The 22,093-nt window shown below is 38.3% G+C and overlaps 1 protein-coding gene and 1 non-coding gene across 2 annotated transcripts in view; both read left to right on the forward strand.

Moving 5' to 3' along the window:
• ART3 (ADP-ribosyltransferase 3 (inactive)) overlaps positions 1-22,093 on the forward strand; it is a 108,389-nt gene that overhangs the window by 66,626 nt on the left and 19,670 nt on the right. Inside the window, exon 3 of the mRNA XM_049790311.1 lies at positions 5,312-6,017. Coding sequence (XP_049646268.1) covers positions 5,312-6,017 — 706 coding nt within the window. The remainder of the gene's footprint in view (positions 1-5,311; positions 6,018-22,093) is intronic.
• LOC126032700 (small nucleolar RNA SNORA51) lies at positions 20,219-20,351 on the forward strand. The gene has a single exon (XR_007503922.1). It is a non-coding gene; the product is annotated as a small nucleolar RNA SNORA51 (small nucleolar RNA).

The raw sequence follows: 22,093 nt of genomic DNA on the forward strand, positions 1-22,093 counted from the left end.
GTTACTCCTGGCTGTCTGCTCAGAAATAGCTCCTGGCAGGCACGGGGGACCAGAGACCATATGGGACACCGGGATTCGAACCAACCACCTTTGGTTTTGGATCGGCTGCTTGCAAGGCAAATGCCGCTGTGCTCTCTCTCTGGGCCCGGGTATTATCTCTTAGGTATCTAAATTTCTAGGCATATAATTGATGGATTATAGAGTAACTCTTATTTTTAATACTTTATTTAATTGCTAAAATGTTTTTCATAGTGGTTACACCATTCTATATTTTCACCAGTAATGTGCAGGCTTCAATTTCTCTATATTCTTTCTAAAACTTATTATTTTACCTTTCCTCCTTTACTATGTTCCATTGAGTATGAAGTAATCTTGGTTTTGACTAGTGTGTTTAATATTATTCTGCAACAAATTTAATGTGTCTGGGGCCGGCGAGGTGGTGCTAGAGGTAAGGTGTCTGCCTTGCAAGCGCTAGCCAAGGAAGGACCGCAGTTCGATCCCCTGGAGTCCCATATGGTCCCCCCAAGCCAGGGGCAATTTCTGAGCGCGTAGCCAGGAGTAACCCCTGAGCATCAAATGGGTGTGGCCCAAAAAAACAAAAAAAAAAATTTAATGTGTCTGTGAATAAGCCATAGTATATTTAAGCTGTATATTTTCTTGAACTTTAGAACATTTCCACTTTTTGTAGTTGAATTTTGTTTTTATTGATAAATCATAGGATAAATATATAATCAGCAAGTTTATTTGGTTAATTTTATAGCTGTCTCTTAATATCCACTTAGTTATTGCTGAATGGTGTTGGTATTTATGATATTTGTCACTGCTCAGAGAACTCACTGTACCAGACACACAATCATCTGTGGCCTTGAGCCAGCAGGTCTTGAAATCTAAAATTAGACAGGTTGACGTCTGGTTAGAGGGAAAGGGGGAATACAGGAACATATTGGATCAACTCTGATGGTGTGAGGAATGTGGGGAAGTAGTTTCAGGACAGAAGGTCTTAATACTATGTTGAAGTCTTGAAGATAAATCAGGTATCATTGCTTAGACTGCACTGTGATACATTTCGTGCTTCAAGGGAAATATATTTCTTTGCTAGGAAATGGAAGTGATCCAATCTCCTGATACTCAAATGTGTTCCTTAAACAGTTGGCCTACAAACCTAAGGATACAAGGGTCTTTCTGCTCAAAATAATGTGTGATGGTTAGCAAGATAAATTTCTAACACTAATACAATTCCTTCATTTGTAAAACTTATGGAAACTTTACAAGCTTTCAAAAGGATTGTTATAAAGACAGAATTTAACTTTTTTGGGGGGCCATATGCAGTGATACTCAGGTTAGCCATTGGCTTTGCACTCAGGAATTAGTCCTAATGGTTCTTGGGCAACCATATGGGCTGCCAGGGATCAAACCTGGGTCGGCCATGTGCAGGGCAGGTGACCTTCCCACAGTACTACCTCTCCAACCCAGAATTTAACTGTTTTAAAAAGGACTGCTTACATACAGTTGTTTTCATGATTGGAAACAGAGCATTTTAATAACAAAACAAATGCAGGTGACGAACTGCCTGGTTTCAAATTCCAATTACAGATAAATACTCATACTCTATGTTCCCTTGAAATGAGATTGAAATTAAAGCGTACCATGACGGGTTGCCACAAAGGTGAAATGAATGAATATATATGTGAAGTACTCTTGATCTTGTACTATTATTTTTTAAAGAGTGAGCAAATCAGTAGTAGTTACTCATAACCTAATTGATATATAGGTCAGGCATTTATATGCCAGAGGTATTTAAATGATAATTGTAACTATGGATTTAAAGTTATTACCTAATGGTACAGCATATAATTAGAACATAAATGCTCAAAAAATACCAACATTTAAGGACTACCTAGAATGCCAACATTTAATAACCAGCTAGAATATGGTCTGCAAAAGAATCTAAGGGAAAAAAATTCCTGTATTGAGAGCGGTTTATATAGAAGAATGGGGAAGAGAACCACATGATGATATGATGAGATGTGAATAAAAATTAAATTGACTTATACGGGATAAAAACTCAAGAAATTTAGCTGTGCGGCCGGACCAGTGGTGCTAGCAGTAAGGCATCTGCCTTGAAAGCGCTAACCTAGGACGGACCATGGTTCGATCCCCGATGTCCCATATGGTCCCCCAAACCAGGGGCGATTTTGAGCCCATAGCCAGGAGTAACCCCTGTGTGTCACCAGGTCTGGCCCCAAAACAAACAAAATAAATCTAGCTGTATGGGGGAGAAGATATTAGGATGAAGGGATACAAGAATGGGAAGACGGGCCCGGAGAGATAGCACAGTGGCGTTTGCCTTGCAAGCAGTTGATCCAGGACCAAAGGTGGTTGGTTCGAATCCCGGTGTCCCATATGGTCCCCGGTGCCTGCCAGGAGCTATTTCTGAGCAGACAGCCAGGAGTAGCCGCTGAGCACCGCCGGGTGTGGCCAAAAAAAAAAAAAAAAAAAAAAAAAAAAAAAGAATGGGAAGAAGTAGCTAGAATGGGATATGAAATATCTCCTGGCTTGGGGGGTGGGGGACGGACCATATGGGATGCCGGGGGATTGAACTGCTGTCAGTCCTAGGCAGCGCATACAAGGCAAACACCCTAGAGCTGCACCATCAGTTCGGCCCCTCTTATCTTGATTTTTGAATTAAGAAAATTGAAACTCAGAAATATTAGGTGAGGGGCCACCTACTAGAGTTTGTATTATATTAGAGAGATTATACAGTAGGTAATGTGCTTGCCCTTAACATGGCTGACCTGAGTTTGATCCCTAGCATTCTATCTGGTCTCTCAAGCACCGCCAGGAGTCATTCCTGCGTGCAAAACCAGGAGTAACCCCTGAGCAACATTGGGTGTGGCCCCAAAACAAAATAAAAAAAAAAGAAATATTAGGTGATTTTCTCATACCTAATTAGTGCTTAAAATAACAGAATGAAATTTTAAACCAAATATATTATGTGTGGCTTCAAGTTAGGGTTAGTTATTTTATTATTTAGTTATTTTATACCATTGTTATGTGTGCCATTTAGAAATCCCATAGGTCTTTTTAAGTTGTCTGTGATATAAACACAACTCAGAGACCTAAAATTAAAGTTATTGACTTCTAATTATTGAAGCAATCTTCAGGTACAACTAAAGCCAGAAACTTACGTGTATATTTTAAGAGCCTTATTTTTTCTCAACCCTGCAAGCCTTTCTCAACTTTATTTTTGTACAAGATTCTCTGTGGTACTTAAAAGTATAATTATTATCAACCACAAGTAAATAATATTCTTGAGCTTGGTTCTATTCTTGGTTCTAGAGCAGTGATCCTCAAACTATGACCTGCGGGCCACATATTGTATTTGTATCTGTTTTGTTTCTTCATTGCAAAATAAGATATATGCAGTGTGCATAAGAATTCATAAGTTTTGTTTTTACTATAGTCAGACCCTCCAATGGTCTGAGGGACAGTGAACTGGCCCCCTGTTTAAAAAGTTTGAGGACCCCTGTTCTAGAGGAAGAAACAAACTATTCTTAGATTTTAGATTGTTTATCCTAAAGGTGCAGAATTAGTGCACCTTAGTTACCTGGACAAAGGAGGGGATATCCTAAAAGGAGAAGGGAATAATTTACCTTTAAGTGTTTAGCTATCACATGTGATTAGGATAAAATATTTATTATATGCACTTACCCATTATATATAATTATATACATATTTCAAATATGACGTTTGAAATCCATTTAATTGTCTTGAAGGACTAAGGAAATCTAGATGAGATAATATTCAAGCCAGGACTGCCACACTAAAAACTAAATTGGGGAAGAGGCACCCTCAACATGCATAGAAGCTACTCCCAACTCTGTCCTCAGGGTTTTATGTGGTGCCAGACCTTACAAGAAAACCATGTGTTACAGACTGTTGATACCTCTCATGTGTTTTAAAAATTCACACTTAGTGTTCTTTCTTATTTATGACAAGTATCAGAATAATGTATTTCACACATGATCACACTCGTACCTCTTCGTATTTCACTATAAAGAAAAATGATCAGTTGCAATGAAATATACTTTCTACGTTAAGAAAAACATATCTAGGAGCCAAAGAGATAGTACATATGGTACTTATTTTGCATGTGACTAACCCAGGTTTGATCTCCAGAATTCCATATAGTCCCTGAGCTTGCCAGGAGTAATTCTGAGCCAGAGCCTGGACTAAGCCGTAAACACAGCCAGGTGTGACCCAAAATCAAAAACAGACAAACAAAAAGCATGCCCAGGGTTGACTGTGAGCAAAAGATTCTTGGCAGAGCATGAGATGGTAGGGACAAATAATCTGAGAAATAATACACACTGAATATTTGCTCTCTGAAATACTTTCTTTCTTTTTATTTTCTTTTTGGTGTGTGTGTGTGTGTGTGTGTGTGTGTGTGTGTGTGTGTGTGTGTGTGTGTGTGTGTGTGTGGTTTGGGCGACACCTGGCAGTACTCAGAGGTTATTCCCGGCTCTGCGCTCAGAAATCATCCCAGCAGACTCGGGGACATATGGGATGTCAGGGATAGAACCTGGGTTCGTCCTGGGTCCACCGCATGCAAGGCAAATGCCCTTCCACTGTGCTATATTGTTCTGCCCTGAAATATTTTCTTTTATTATTTTCTTTTTTGGGGGAAAGGGGACCACACCGGGTGGCACTCAGGGGTTACTCCTAGCTCTGCGTTCAGAAATCGCTCCTGGCAGGCTCTGGGGATCATATGGGATGCCAGGATTCGAACCATCATCTATCCTGGATTGGCTGCATGCAAGGCAAACGCCCTACTGCTGCGCTATCTCTCTCCCCTCTCCCAATATTTTCTTTTAAAAATGTTTAATTGGGCCGGGCGGTGGCGCTAGAGGTAAGGTGCCTGCCTTGCCTGCGCTAGCCTAGGACGGACCGCGGTTCGATCCCCCGGTGTCCCATATGGTCCCCCAAGCCAGGAGTGACTTCTGAGCACATAGCCAGGAGTAACTCCTGAGCGTTACCGGGTGTGGCCCAAAAACCAAAAAAAAAAAAAAAGTTTAATTAATCCCATGATTTAAAGAGATGCATAGTTAAGTTTTAGACATACTGTGTTCCAGCACCAACCCCCATCAGCAGTATCTTCTTTTCCACCAAGTTTCTCAGGTTCCCTTCCATTCATCTCACCACACATTCCCTATCTCCAATTTGCCAACTTGACAAGCACCTTTTTAAGTTTGATATTCAAGTCTAGATCTCTTGTTTTCAATGTTGAAATTTCTTTTCTTTTTCTTTGAAGGTGAAATCTGAAATACTAGACATGGCTGTTAATGTCTTTGATGATCAATACCTAAAATGTGCTGAGAGGATGGAAATCAAATATATTCCTCAGCTGCTGGAGGAAGAAAAAAGCAGCCAGCAGCTCTTGAAGGATGTGTGGGAAAATGCACAAGCCAAATGGGAGGCTCAAAAGAATCAGAAGTTCTTCCCTGCGACCTTTAAGGATAACCATGGAATCGCCCTGATGGCTTATGTTTCTGAAGCTCAAAAACGAAGTGACTTTTATCATCAGTTTAATGAAGCTCTGAAGAAGGCTGGCCAGTCTAGAAAAGATTATATCTATGACTTCCAGTTCAAAGCTTTTCATTTTTATTTGACAAAAGCCCTGCAGTTGCTGAGAGGACCTTGTAAGGAAAGTTACAAAAATGTGGTGTATAGCACAAGCCAGCTTTCATTTACATTTGGAGGGTTAAATCAAGCCAGATTTAACCATGTCACCCTGGTGCATGCAACCAAACCAGAGGTCACTGATGACCAAAAGATTTTGTTAACTATCTACACATGCTTTGGAATTGATGTTAAAAAATTTCTTGGAGATGATGAAAAAACTTTCTTAATATCTCCAAATGAGGTGTTTCATGTGTCACAGGATGGGACTGGCAATAACCTTATTCTTCATAGTACCAACAAGACCTGCAGCCATTATGATTGTGCCTTTCTAGGTGGTAAGTGTCACCCTTTTTGTTTTGATCTGGAAGGAAGGAATGTGATTCTTAGGTTCAGGAGAGGTCAAAAATAAGAGAGAGAGCTATTTGGAAGAAGATATTATTTTTTGATCAAGTTCTTTGTTTTAATGTTTTTATAATTACATTTTATGAAAATAAATACTTTCAATATTATTTCAAGTTTAAAAATAATATCATAAAGCAGTAGTTTCTCAAATATAAATTTTGCTTGGCATCATATGGCAATGTTTGGAAGTACTTTTAGTTAGCAAAATATCCCTAGTTGTAACTAGTATTTAGTGGAGAGAGACCAAATTTGCTGCTAAACAGTATACAAGATATAGTCAAAAATAACCTAGTCCAAAACCCCAATTAGTGACTGAAGAAGAAAATAGAAGCCCTCTGCCTCCACACTCCCACACCCTTAATTTTCACTGGCTAGTGGCATGCATTTAATTTTTTCAAATTAAAATGTTGCTAATTAACCATTGTTTTTGCAATGCTGTATACATTTCTGGGATATAATGAAATTGTCATAAATTAGATTGACCTGATCTTTCATTCCTCCCTCTACCTCTCCTTTTCCCACAACCCAGTCGTCATCTCCTTTTCTGGTAACCATCATACTTTTTTGCAAAGTCAAAGAATTATTTTTGCTGAGATTTTTTTAGTTTCTATGCTTTGTTTATTACCATTCCACTTGTGAGAGAAATAATTAGGAACCTGTCTTTTGCTTTTTGCCTTAGCTTGCTTAGTAAATAATCTTTATTTACATTCATTATGTCATAATAAGGCATTATTTTATCTTTTTTTATTGCTGAGTAGTTATCTATTTTTTGTTTGTTTTGGTTTTTTGGGTTTTTTGTTTGTTTTTTTAGGGGGTCACACCTGGCAGTGCTCAGAGGTTACTCCTGGCTCTACGCTCAGAAATTGCTCCTGGCAAGCTCAGGGGACCATATGGGATACCAGGATTTGAACCACTGTCCTTCTGCATGCAAGGCAAACGCCTTACCTCCATGCTATCTCTCCGGCCCTTGAGTATTTATCTATTGAGTAAAAAAAAAAACAAAAAAAAAACTACAGCTTCTTTAGCCATTCACGGATGAGCATTCTGATTGTTTTCACGTTTTGAGTATTGTGAATAATGCTACTATGAAAGTAGGAATGCACATACCATATCTTTTCAAATTAAAGTTTTCAATATTCTTTGGAGTAGTTTTAGGAGTTGTATTGTTGAGTCATTTCTATATTTAGTTTTTTCGTAATAATCATTTATATTTAGAGGCTACACTAATTCACATTTCTGTGAACATTGTACCAAAGTTGCATTTTTTTCTATGTCTTGCCAGTATTTTTTCAGTCGTTTTGTTATAGATTTTCTTATAGTATAAAGTAACATCCTTTATGGTTTTGATTTGCATTTTTCTGATAATAAGAAAATATTGTCATGTGCCTGTCAGATTTATGCATGTCTTCTATGAGAAGAGTCTATTTAGATATTACGGTCATTTTATTTGGGAGCTTAGGATATACCCCAGCTATGTTCAAGGCTTATTCCTGGTTCTACACCCAGGAATCACTCCGGAAGGCTTGGGGAACCATATGGGATGCTAGGAGTTAAACTTGGGTCAGCCACGTGTAAGATAAGCAACCCATCTGTTGTACTATAACTCTGGCCTAATTTTGTTTTACATATTAATTTTGATTCCATTTATATATTTTAGTATCCAAAATTTTTATTTAGTACTTGTCAAGTACTGTGTGTGTGTGTGTGTGTGTGTTTGGGCTACATCTGGCTGTGTATTCAGGGATCACTCATAAAAGTATCATATGTGGGGTTGGGACAGAACCCAGGTCAGCTACATGAGGGCAAGCACCTTAATCCACTAAACTATTTCTTTTACCCTGATGTCGTCTTTTCTGATGTTTATTTTTATAAGTATGTGATCTTTTTCTGTACATGAACACATCATTTTTAATTATTTTTACAGTAAATTTATATTTAATTCATAATGAAACATGTTCCATTTTATCTGTTAACGAATGGAGTATGAGTTTGTGGAAGGGAATAATTTTTTGATTTTTTAAATTACTTTACTTTTCTTTCTAACTGCACCAATTGGCATTCCTGTGAACACTGTACCAACCCACACATTCAGCCCTAGCTTTCCCATGGTCCCTTCTCCCCATATAAACTTTCTTAAGATATTGAAGAATTGAATCCTTTTTACTCAAGGTGTAATGGAAAAATACATAAGGTGGAAGATATTGTTGATAATTCAGATCCAGGAGCCAATTAGGGAAAAAGTAAATAATTTTACATCAGATTTAATTTTCACCAAAATGGTATAATTAGTAGAAACCTAGGAAACTTTTCTAAGAGGGCCACATAGCAACATTGGAAACAGATTTTTACTACTTCTTTTTACTTCATCTTTGTACAAGCTTTTCACCTATTTGTATAAGAATAGTTTGATATTCTTTTATTTTTTCTTTTTGGGGTTACTCCTGGCTATACACTCAGAAATTGCTCCTGGCTAGGGGAACCATATAGTACACCGGGGATTGAACCAAGGTCCACCCTGGATCGGCCATGTGCAAGGCAAATGTCTTACCGCTGTGCTATCGCTCTGGCCCAAGAATAGTTTAATATTTTTTAGCAGTTTGCTGAATAGATGAAAAAAAATGGCATGTCAGCCTAGGATTTCATTGTGCACAACTTTTCTTAACAACAGATCTATATGCTCCCTATCAATTGACATTATTTTAACTGATAAAGACAAACAATATATTTTCACAATACTAACCAAAAGAAACCACTATCTTCCTCAAACAGTGATGAGTTTTGTTAAACTAGAGGGCTTATCTGGATGTTTATCCCCATCTGCTAAACAACTGAATTCCTTTGTTTTCTCACTAATGCTTCAAGGAACCTAGGAGTGGAACTTCAAACTTCAGACAGACTTTTTTTTTTTTAATTTTTATTTTGATAATATTGGCTTATATATCTTTCACAGTAGTATTTTAGGTACATATTAACATTGAATCAGGGGAATATCCATCACCAAATTTGTCCTTCCCCCCATCCCCATTCCCTTCCTGCAACCCATATTCCCCACCATCACCCCCCGGACTGCTAGAGTAGGTGGTCCCCTCTTTGTTTAGCTTACTATTAGTGATCATATATCTGTTTGGTCCTGGTACCTTCCTTTGTTTCCCCCTCTATTTGAGAGGTGGAGCTCGATAATTTGAGTTATGTGGTTTCGTTTGAAGAAAAGAAAAGCAATAAAATAGAGTAAAAAATAAGAAAAATAAATTAAATAAGCCGAAAATGGTGGAATCCTTCTAGAGGCTTTTAACCTCAGTTTGATTGAGGACATGGAAAAGGTAATTGAAACACCACATTAATACAGAAAGAAATATCAAATTAAGTATCCAGTGAGCACTACTGCAATAAGATAAGCACCACACAATAGTCTTGGCTCTGAAATCAAACCATGCCGGAGTACAAAAAGAAAGATAAAGATAAAATAAAATAAAATAAAATTGGAGACATCAACTTCAATATATACACCAAAATAAAGACGCCAATAAAAATTGATCAATCAATAAATATATATGTGGAAAAATGATTATTTTGTGCTTTTTTCTTCTTTTTCTCCCTGCATAGGCACAGTAACTATTAGGGGATATTATAGAGGGAATTCTCTTGGCCTAGGAGATACAGGGTTTCTCCACCCCTGAAGTAAACTGTCATGGGATTAACTTGCATGATCATTTACTCTTCCCTTGGTGCTTTTTTTGGTGTATAGAAGACTTCTGCTTCGTCATGGATGGTAAAATTGGACATCTCTATCTAGAGATCTTGGTGTCTGTACAGCTCAAGGAATGGAGCTTATGATGAAGTCTTTGTGGTTTTAGCAGTTCTGCTTCTTCTGTGTCGCTTTAATCCATCTTCTGTAGTTGGTGGTCTTGGTCATTACGTTGCTCCTAGGATGGAGCCTGGGATAGAGTTTTTCGTTATGTTTCCGGAAGATCTGTTCAGTTGCGATTATCTCAGTCAGACCTCTGGAATTGGAGATCTTGTTTGTTGAACAGATCGTAGACCAAAAGCTAGGCTAGTGCTTTTTGTGGTTGTTGTTGTTGTTGTTGGTCCCGGGATGCTTACTGTCTAGTCTGGGTGTAACACCAGTCATCTGTATATAGCGATCTTGGCTTTTGCACAGATCAAAGGGTGACATGTCTTCTGATTTTGTCTTATCATTGTCTGGTGAGAAAGGACAACTTGCTCTTGGATCAAGTTGTTCCCATTTCTTTGTTGTCAGGTTATCAATTTAGAACTGGCGCATGTTGGTGTCAGAGCAGCATTATGGATGCCCTGGAGGGGATTTGGTTCCTGGAGCTGTTGTGGAGAACTCTGTCCTTTCTATGTCTGGGATCCAGGAGTCAGGGCTGGACCGTCAGTGCTTAATTCCCTGGGGTCTAAGTTGGTTCACATGACATACGTTCAGGGTGGGGATGCCCCTGTGTTGTAAAAAAAAGTATAAGTTCTTATGCCTAGTAGATAAGAGCTTGTTTTTACACATAAAATTTCCCCCTTTTTTTTTAATATGCCTTTGTAGGAAGAAGTTACATTATATTGCTGGTGGATTTGAGGGTGGAGAGAGAGAAGAAAACAGACACAGGACAAAAACTAAAAATATATGTGCTCACACATATCTCAAGAAAAAAGATTAAATAAAAGACGTAATTAAAGGAATAAAGTGGGGCCGGGAGAGATAGCATGGAGGCAAGGCGACTGTCCTTCCTGCAGAAGAATGGTGGCTCAGATCCCAGCATCCCACATGGTCCCCCGTGCCCACCAGGGGCGATCTCCGAGCGTAGAGCCAGGAGCACCCTCCGAGTGCTGCCAGGTGTGGCCCAAAAGAAACAAAAACAAATCAAATCAAAAAACAAAAACCAAACAAAGAAAAAGAAAAAACAAACAAACAAGAAGAAAAGAAAAAAAAAAAACAAAGAAAAGGGAGAAAGTGATACAGGAGATTACATTTGGGGAAAAACAGGATAAGAGGTAGTGTTATATAGGTCTATACTTATGATGAAAATATAGGCTTCCCCATTGTCTTTGAGATTTCCTTGTGGAGTCTGGGCTCCAGGCAGGGAGGTCTTGGGTAGAGTTCTTGCAGTGGGAGTTCTTTTGGAGCTAGGTCCAGTATTAAGCCACTGTCCACATTAGGGAGAGGTGATTAGGAGGGCCACACTACATGAGTCAGTCGGGGTGTTGGTTGTATTTTCTTGCCAGGAACGAGGTGTGAGTTTGAGTGGGAGTCTCTTCACTTGGGTACTGGATCTTTGGGGTAGGAGGTCGGTCTTGATGCCTAATGGATTAAGAACTGAGGGTGAAGAGTTATAATGTGGTGGGGATATCGGGGATGGGATTGAGGGGTGAAGGGATAGTCAGATTTCTGAAGGGGGGAGAGGGAATAGGGAGTATAGGTATGGGTTGTTTGTGGTTTAGGTTTGTCTCTTAAGGAGGATTCCTATCTCTGTGTGCTCCTACCCCCATATAAACATATAGAAGTTAGCTTTGGTATATATTAATGTAGAGAGGTGGGGAGGGCAAGTACAAAGAGCGCTGAGTACAAAAAGGTAAGTAAAGTACTTGTAAAGAAAAGAAACTAATAGATCAACTTTTGGGTATGTATAGGATTCGTGTCTTGAGTACTAACCCTTGTGTTAGTGAGGTCTATCTATATAGGTGTTTACCCTTTGCAGTATTGTCCGCAGCACCCTATATGTTCAGACAGTCTTAATCATTATCTAGAATGTTCTTCACTATACTAGAAACATTGTTTCTGCCTCTATTGATTTTTGGTCACTTTGTAAGGACTATTTGGTAGGGAAAGTAGGGTGGTAGAGGTCGAAAATTCTAATAATGAGAGGTTGTTGTTGGAGGCTGGGTCTACATGAGACTCTGGGTTCACTGTAGGAGATATAAATGTGTGATGTCATGGAGAAGAATGGGTCTGTGGCTACATAAATGGCTGCATGGTATGGGATGTTGATGTGAAAGTTCAGAGACAGCCAGAGTTGAAATTGTGGGTTGGGGACCCAGGTGCAAGGAAATTCACTCTTATTTAATTTTTTTTAATATTATGTCCAATGATGAAGGTGGTCAGTTGAGGTATCCTAATATTATTGTGTTTCTGTCAATGTTCCCTTTAGGGCAGATAATATATTTTATATATTATAGTGTACTTGTGTTGGATGCATATAGTGACAGTTATATCTTCTTGCCAGCTTGTTCCCCGGATCATTATACAGTGTCTATTTTTGTCTTCTTAATCTTTTATGCTGAAAGCATTTTTTTTTTTCCTTTTTGGCGAGCCTACCAGGAGTTGAAAGCATTTTATTAGATAGGAGAACGGTATTATTGCCTTGAAATTCCTTCAACGCTTCACCATGAGTATATGCTTGCTGTTGTTAGGTTACATCTTATTTTACTTAAAACACTTGCCTGTCTTTATTTTATTTTATTTTATTTTATTGTTTATTTTGGTTTTTGGGTCATACCCGTGAGTGCTCAGAGGTTACTCCATATGAGACGCCGGGATTCGAACCACTGACCTTTTGCATGAGAGGCAAACGCCTTACCTCCGTGCTATATCTCCGGCCCCTGTCTTTATTTTTTTTAATTGAAGTGGGATGGATCACACTTAGCAATGCTCAGAACTTTCCCCTGGCTCTGAACTTAGGGAATTACTCATGACAGTACATGGGAGGGCATATGGGGTACCAGGGATCAAACCCAGGTCGACTTCCTGCAAGGCAAATCCCTACCTGCTATATATTTTCTCTTCAATACCACTGGGTGGGGGAACAGTTAATTAATTGATTTTAGAGGGTTTTAAGCAACACCTGGCTGTGCTCAAGGTGTACTCTTGGTTCGGTGCTTAGAGCTCAATTCTTATGGATTCAGGGGATTATAAGGGGGTATTAGGGATAGAACCTAAGTGGACCTAAGTGGGCCTAGAAAGGGAAGGGAAGGAAAGGGCCTAGGGAAGAGCCTAGGTGCAAAGGAAGCAACCTACCCACTGCACTATTGCTGCAGCCCCAATGTATGCTTGTCTTTAGATCTGATTTTTTTTAACAACGATTATAGATAGATCCTGCTTTTTTATGTCTTTGTTGTGAGTTCAGATGATTTACATATAGAGATTATTAATATATGGGGTTTAAGTATTGTCATTTTATCCTTTATTTTATGGTTGCTTTATAGTCCTGGAATTTATTTTTCTGTTGAATGGTTGACCTTGGTGATGCTCTCATTTTCTTTTGTTTTGTTTTATTTTTCTTCTAAGCTACTCTTTTCTTTGTTTGTTTTGTGTTTTGTGTTTTTTTTTTGTTTTGTTTTTTTGGTTTTTGGGCCACACCCAGTGTTGCTCAGGGGTTACTCATGGCTGTCTGCTCAGAAATAGCTCCTGGCAGGCACGGGGGACCATATGGGACACCGGGATTCAAACCAACCACCTTTGGTCCTGGATCGGCTGCTTGCAAGGCAAACACCGCTGTGCTATCTTTCCGGGCCCTGTTTTGTGTTTTTCACAAAGATTTTATTATTAAATACAATCATAGCACATAGTCTTTATTGTTCTGATACTGACTTGTCATCCTTTGACCAGATTCTGTTTCTTTTTTATCTTTATCCCTTTCAATGTTTTATGTCTAATTTTATTCTTATGTTTCTCTCTCTTTTATTTTTAACTGTATATTGCTTGTTAAAAGTTTTTCTTCTTATGTAGGACATATTTCAATATATTTTTGTAATCAGATATATTGGTGGTAAATTCTATTATGCAAAACCTTATCATGTTGAAATGATACTTTAAGTGTGTTCTTGGCTGGTAGTTTTAATCTTTTAAAATTAAACATGTTAGGGCCCGGAGGGATAGCACAGCAGTGTTTGCCTTGCAAGCAGTCGATCCAGGACCTAAGGTGGTTGGTTCAAATCCCGGTGTCCCATATGGTCCCCTGTGCCTGCCAGGAGCTATTTCTGAGCAGACAGCCAGGAGTAACCTCTGAGCACCGCTGGGTGTGGCCCAAAAACCAAAAACCAAAAAAAAATTAAACATGTTAATTCTACAAGCTCTCCTAGATAGTAGAGTTTCTGCTGAGAAATAATAATAAACCTTGTATCTTACCATATTTTTCCCAGCTTCCTAGTACCATTTTTCTTTTGATAATTTAACAGTGATGCATCTTGATGGGGCTTTTTGTTCTGTGTTGTGTTTTGCTTTTAGAAATATGAGTTTTCTACCAGTTTCCTGAATTTTTGTGGTTGGTTTCTTCTTAAATTTAGGAAGTTCTCAGTTAATTCTTTTTTTGAACAAGCTTTTTGTTCCCTTCTCTTTCCCATCATTTTGAAGGGGGAATGAAGGAAAATCATTAAAGGAACATATTTACCTAATCATTTGTGGTATAGTCATTATTCTTATGTTTGCTTATCATAATTATCAAATGTATTTATCACTTTTTATGAATCTTGATAAGAATATATTTGAATCATTATGAGAATTTTATCTTTGACTTCACTGGTTCTTTCCTCTAAGAAAAAATCCGCTTTCTAGCATTCCGTGGAATTATTAACGTCATTTAATGTTTCATATTCAGCATCTTTCTTTAGAATTATTTTTAGTGTCATTCTTTTTGATGAAGAGCTGTTGTTCATGCATTTTTCTTTCCTTTTTCTATTGACTTGAGGAAGAACCATTGTGGCTTTATTAACAACATGCTGTTAGATTGGAGGATAACGAATGTAGTCATGTTCTCAAAGCAACCATTTGCTTGATCACAAGAAACGGTTTTCACAGAGAATGAACAGGAAAGTTTTAGCAAAGCTTGGGTTGAAACCCAGAACAAACAATAAAAATCTCCAGGGGTTAGTGTCCTAAGGAACTCTGTCTTGTCTCTGCAAAGCTAAGTAAAGGTTAAGTTTTTGGGTAAGGACAAAATGAAGAAGACTATTTTTTAGACTTCGGAGAAAAGAGTAGCTGTCCATGTAAAATACTGATCTGAGGTCCAGATCAATCCCCAAGGTCAGTTCTTGTTTTCATTTCTATGGAAATTGGGACATTGAATCAAAACTGGCTGTTTTCTGCTAGAGTATCCCAGCTTTTATCTCTTTCTTTGGATATTCTAACTTAAAAGAGAAGTTTTATTGGGGCCTGAGTGGTGATGCTAGAGGTAAGGTGTCTGCCTTGCAAGTACTAGCCTAGGACGGACCTCGGTTCGATCCCCCAGCATCCTATATGGTCCCTCTAAGGCAGGATAGATTTCTGAGTGCACAGCCAGGAGTAACCCCTGAGCATCAATGGGTGTGGCCAAAAAAACTCCAAAAACCAACAAAACAAAACAAAACAAAAAAACAAAAGGGAAGTTTTTTTTATGTGGCATTTTCCCTTTATGCTAGTTCTTTCAGTCCCAATCCCCACAATCAGTTGTTTATTTTAGAAATGGAGTGTTAACTCAGATATGGTGATTCCTGCTGAATGGGGTCGTTATGGGGGCTTAAGGTGTGATTGGAGGATGGAATAGAACAAACTAGTCTGATGGAGAAAACATTCCTACAAAGATCAACTATGTTCTACTTTCAGAATCTTTTCCATGAAAGCTCTTATCAAAGCTCTTTTTGGCATGACAGGTGGTTGCTTCTTTACGACACACTTTTGGAACTGTTTGACAAGTTTCATAACTTAGAAGTTGTTTAGTCCAGTGACTCCATAGAAGCAATCCCTGGTGTGAGGATACAATAGTCCAATTAATAAGTTATATCTTAATTCTTGACCTAAAAGGAGAGAAAGTTAAAAATAAACTGGAAATCCATTCAAGAGCTCCAAGAACTGCTATTTCTACATCTCAAGACATTTTCAGATGGCAAATATTCTTTGTTCACAGCAAAATGAGTATTTTAAATCTCTAGAAATCAATATTCTAGTTTACATTATTCCTCCTCCCCATTACAGTGACAATTAATCTCAAGACCTCATACATGGTAATCTGTGCTTCTCCACTAAATTCTTTTCCTTGACCCTAGAAGTAAATATTTTTTTTGTTTTGTTCCCCCTCCCCTACCTTCAGTGATTTCAGATATATTGGATTTTTCCCCTACAAATATCTGTAAATTTTCTAATGCGGTGTGATAATGTTGCTAAATGTTCTGAGTAGTTCTCGCTACTCTTCTAATGCTTTCTTTGGCTACTAAGAAGTCCTTCTAGCTTTGATTTTTTTAATATAATTTTTATTTTGATCATAGTGGCTTACATATTGTTGACAATAATATTTTAGGTACATATTTACATAAAATCAGGGGGGATTCCCATCACCAAATTGTCCTCCCTACACCTCCGTTTTTGTCCTACTTCCCATATCCTCTTCCCTCACCCCCAGGGTTGCTAGAATATGTGGTCCCCTCTGTATCTAGCCTACTACTTAGTAGTCTTGCGCCTGTTTGGTCCTGGTGCCTCCCTTATTTCCCCCTCTAACTGGGGGGCAGGACTTAGCTTTGATTTTTTTCCTCTTTTTAAAAACACTTTGGGCTGAGTTCTTTCAAATTTTCCTAAGAAAGAAAAAATTTGAAGAAAATTTTCTAATACTTTGCATCTCTGAAAAATTTACCTTTAGACTCAAATAATAGTTTTCTTCTGTTATTTTAATTTTTATTTTATTAAAGCACCGTGATTCACAAGGTTATTTATAGTTGAGTTCTAGACATAAATTGGTGTTCCAGCACCAGTCCCACTACCAGTATCAACTTCCCTCCACCAATGTTCAAGTTCTCTATTACATTAAACACCCCTTCACACACACACACACACACACACACACACACACACACACACACACACACACACACACACACTGCTAGCCTGTTATCTTTACAGGCACCATTCTTAAGTGTGATTATTAAAGTTTGGGTCTCAAATTTCAGTGTTATTATTTCTGTGGTTTGAATATTTAGGTCTATCATTCTCACACATCCGTTGTACCTGTGTTCCCTTGATCCCTAGTTCCCATTATTACTCATCTTTCTCCACCTCTTCCTCCACTCTTTCCTTTTCTCTATACTATGGAGCCAAACGTCATATAGGTCAGGGGTCTCAAACTCGCGGGCCTCGGGCCGTTTGCGGCCTTCCGTACAACATTTTGTGGCCTGCGGCTGGCCTTCAAATATCACAGTATTCGCGATTATTCGGTTACTGAATAATCGCAATAAAAATCGCATTAGTAAGAAAAAATCGCATTGGGCCCGGAGAGATAGCACAGTGGCGTTTGCCTTGCAAGCAGCCTACCCAGGACCAAAGGTGGTTGGTTCGAATCCCGGTGTCTCATATGGTCCCCCGTGCCTGCCAGGAGCTATTTCTGAGCAGACAGCCAGGAGTAACCCCTGAGCACCGCCGGGTGTGGCCCAAAAACCAAAAAAAAAAAAAAAAAAGAAAAGAAAAGAAAAAATCGCATTAAACACTCGCATACCCAAAGCAGTTCAGTTCAGGGTATGCAAATGTTTAATGCGATTTTTTGCAATTTTTTCCCTTACTAATGCGATTTTTATTGCGAATATTCGGTAAGCGAAATCCCTTATGCGGCCCTGCCTCACCCCTACTTTACCTCCTGCGGCCCCCAGGTAAATTGAGTTTGAGACCCCTGATACGTATTGTATTATTTCACCCAGTGATATAAGTGATATCATTCTATAGTTATCCTCCTTCTTCTGGATTACTTCAGTTAGCATATCTAACCATCCATATTGCAGCAAATCACATAATTGTATCTTTCTTTACAGCTATGTAATATTGCATTGTAAGTATGTAAATCTTCATGCTCCACTCGTCTATTGTTGGACATCTAGATTGATTCCAATTCTTAGCTATTGTATTGAATAAATAAATGTGTGTATACTTCCTTTTGAACAATTTATTTTTCTGTCCTGGAGACAAATACCCAAAATTGGGATTGCTAAATCATGTGGCACCTCAATTCTGAGTTTACTTATAGTTCTCCATACTGTTTTCTGATGGAATTGAACAGACATCATTCCCATCAGTAATAGATGAAAGCTCATTTTTCACAACATCTCTGGCAATACATATTGTTACCAATATTTTGACACATGCCAATCTAACTAATGGAAGATAATATCTCATTGACATCTTGATTTGGATTTCCCTAATAATAAGTAATGATAAGCATATTTTTCATGTGCATGTTGGACATCTGCTGATCTTTTCAGAAAATTGTCTTTTCATTTTCTATTTTCATTTTTGATGGGATTAAAAAATTTTTGTTGATCTTTTTCAGTATCATATATATATATATATATATTGGACATCAACCATTCATCTGAAGTATTGAGTACAAATATTGTCTCCAAATAATCTGTCTTTTAGTTTTAGCCCATGTTTCTTTTAACATGTAGAAAACTTTTTGATATCATCTCCTTTGTTTAGTTTTACTTCTTTGCATAATAGTTGTATGTATTTTTGCTTTACAACTTATTTTATCCTAAGTTTGAAGCTGTTTGACATTATATCTTATTTCAGGTGGCAAGCCATTCTAATTACTCCAATATTGAATGAGATTAGTTTCCCCCACCTCTGGAAACTTTAGAGTATTTGATCTATCAACATTCCAAAAAAATTTTTTTTTCGGGCCACACCCGTTTGATGCTCAGGGGTTACTCCTGGCTAAGCGCTCAGAAATTGCCACTGGCTTGGGGGGGACCATATGGAATGCCAGGGGATCGAGCCGCGGTCCCTCCTTGGCTAGCACTTCAAGGCAGACACCTTCCCTCTAGTACCACCTCGCCGGCCCCCAACATTCTGAAATTTAATGGCATTACCCCCTTGGTGTAGATCAGTTAAAATGTTAAAAATCCTTCTTCTTCCTATGAAAATGGCTTTTTGTAGATCTTTTGTAGCTCTGTTTCTTTGTAATTAATTAAAGGTGGCCTGACAGCTAGTTTTAGGAACCTACAACACTACTTACTCATTAATTTCCAAGCACTAAATGTTAGGTCTTAGCTAAAAATAGTTGGAGGGAGACCATAGTATTGGGCATTCCTGAATGTGGTATGACATATCCAGTTGTCTTGCTGAGACCTGGAAATACATTTATGGATGAATATGAGAGATGAACATGAAAGGCTAAAAGACACATGTCACTCCTTTGTGTGACATCAGGCTACCAATTTACATATCTCCTGTCATCCGAGTGATCTTGTTTCCTTGTGTTTGAGCTATGACCTTGAAGACTAAACTTGCATTAAAATAATTTAACTGATGCTATCCTAGTATAAATAGTATGTGTGTTCCCTGCTCTGCATTCTACTGAAAGAAAAAAAGAACTTAATAAATAAAGGGAGAATGTTTTGTTTTGTTTTGCTGTTGGGCTTGGAGGGAATAGAGGCTCAGTTGAGAATAAGCTGGACTCAGAACTTCTTGGTAAATGCTTTAAGTGCCAGAAAGATCAATTAAAGGGTTGGAGCACATGCTTTGTAGGAGAGAGTTCCAGGTTCTAGTCTCCTAAGCCCTACTAGGTGTAGCTCCAGAGTGCTGCAAATATGGATGCAAAAATAAAATAATAAACTAAACTAAACAAAAGCCCTATGGTGGGAAAGAGAGATAATACAGTGAGTAGGGCATTTGCCTTTCACGCAGCCAACTCTGTTTCAATCACCAGCATCCTATATGTTCCCCAGATCAGCGCCAGGAGTAACTCCTGAGTGCAGATCCAGGAATAACCCCTGAGCATCACTGGGTGTTGCCCACAAAAAACAAACAAACAAACAAACAAACATAAAAGCTCTATATGAGGAAAGACAAGGCAGGGAATGACTCACAACGTCAAGCAGAGATCACAAAACTGGTGAATGAATATTCAAGTCGTTTGGACTACCACCATGATTGAAGGTTATGCTTCAATGCTTATCAATGTTCTCTGCTGCCATCTAAAGATAATAAATGGTACTGCAAGACCAAAATAGATAAACTGAAAGGTCATTCTCAAGGAATTCAAAAACTTTAGCAAGTAGAATAGCATCAGAACCTGTCCCAAGGACACTTGGGATATTGGTCATGGGAATGTTGCACTGGTGAAAAATTATATATATATATATATATATATAAAATAAAAAAAAGAAAAAGAAAGTCCTTCCAATTCTTACCACAGGCTGTGTTCTTTACACTGACTGTATAGAAAGAGGAAGTACAGTAAATGCACCCCATATATACCTCAACACAGGCCCTTTGCCTGGTCTGTGTTGTGAATTGGGGGACAAAAAAAGAAGAACCTGTCCCATTTTGGCAGGATGTAACTATATCTCTTAATTAAAAGATACAGTAGTTCTAAAAGGGATTAAGAGTGTTAAATTTAGAGTCACAGGAATGGAGTGACAGTACAGAGGTTAGGGCATTGTATGTGGATGACCCAGATTGAATCCCAATCATCCCATATAGTCTCCTACATCCACCAGGAGAGATTTCTGAGTGCAGAACCAGGAATTACTCCTGAGCGCAGCTGGGTTTGCCCAAAAATACAAACTAAATTTAGGTCCTCAGACCAGAGGAATAGAGTTGAATATCCCAAGAGAGATCCTCAGGCATATCATCAGTTGATATTCAATAAAGAGGCAAAAAAAATAATAAAGTGTAGCAAGGAATGCCTCTTCAATAAGTGATATTGGTAAAAGTGTTCAGATGCATTTAAAAAGTGAACTTAGACCTCTTTTTTATGCCATGCACAAAAGTGAAATAAAAATAAAAATGAATTAAAGACCTTGATATTATACCTGAATTCATAAGGTATGCAGTGGAAAACATAGGTAGAACTCTCTATGACACTGAAGATAAAGGTAAGGATGTAACAGCACTGGTCAAGCAAGTGGAAGCAAGATAAAAGAATTTGGACTGTATTAAATTAAGAAGCCTCTGCACTTCAAAGAAAATTGGCCAGGAGATTATGACAGACCACATAATGGGAGAACTTATTTACATAATTATTTACATACTCACATTCATGTGATAAGAGGTTAATAAAAAAGATTTAAGGTGCTGGAAAAATATACAAGGAAAAACTCTAGTCCCATCAAAATTTGGGCAGAAAAGATGAACATGAAAGGCAAACAGGCACATGAAAAAATATTCTGTATCACTAACCAATAGGTAGATACAAATCAAACAAAAATGAAATATCTTACATCACAGAGACTGGCACACATCACAAAGATCAGCCAGTGCTGGCATGGATGGGGGGATGCAGGTGGGAATGTTGATTAGTAGCCAACCTTTCTGGAAAACAATATGGACATTCCTAAAATATTTAGGAATTGAGCTTCTATTTGACCCAGCAACTCCACTTCTTAAAAAAAATTACCCAGGGCCCGGAGAGATAGCACAGTGGCGTTTGCCTTGCAAGCAGCCGATCCAGGACCAAAGGTGGTTGGTTCAAATCCCGGTGTCCCATATGGTCCCCCGTGCCTGCCAGGAGCTATTTCTGAGCAGACAGCCAGGAGTAAACCCCTGAGCAACGACAGGTGTGGCCCAAAAACAAAAACAAACAAACAAACAAACAAACAAAAAATACCCAAAGACTCAAGAACAAAATGGAGAAAAAACTTTTGTATCCCTATATTTCTTTCTTTTTTTTTTTATTTTTTACATTAAAAACTTTAATTAGGGGCCAGAGAGATAGCATAGAGGTAAGGCGTTTGCCTTTCATGCAGAAGGATGGTGGTTCGAATCCCGGCATTCCATATGGTCCCCTGAGCCTGCCAGGAGCGATTTTCTGAGCATAGAGCCAGGAGTAACCCCTGAGCACTCACGGGTGTGACCCAAAAACAAACAAACAAAAATTACAAGACTTATAGACTATTAAAAATGCTGACTTTTGGTATGAAAATTTAAAAAAATGTATTTAAACACTATAGATTACAAAGTTGTAAACCTTGTAATAAAAGTTTTTCCCCACAGTTACGAAGTTGTTCATGATTGAGTTTCAGTCATACAATGTACAATATAACCTTT

The sequence above is a fragment of the Suncus etruscus genome, chromosome 16, assembly GCF_024139225.1.
Source record: "Suncus etruscus isolate mSunEtr1 chromosome 16, mSunEtr1.pri.cur, whole genome shotgun sequence".
Classification (NCBI taxonomy): Eukaryota; Metazoa; Chordata; class Mammalia; order Eulipotyphla; family Soricidae; genus Suncus; species Suncus etruscus.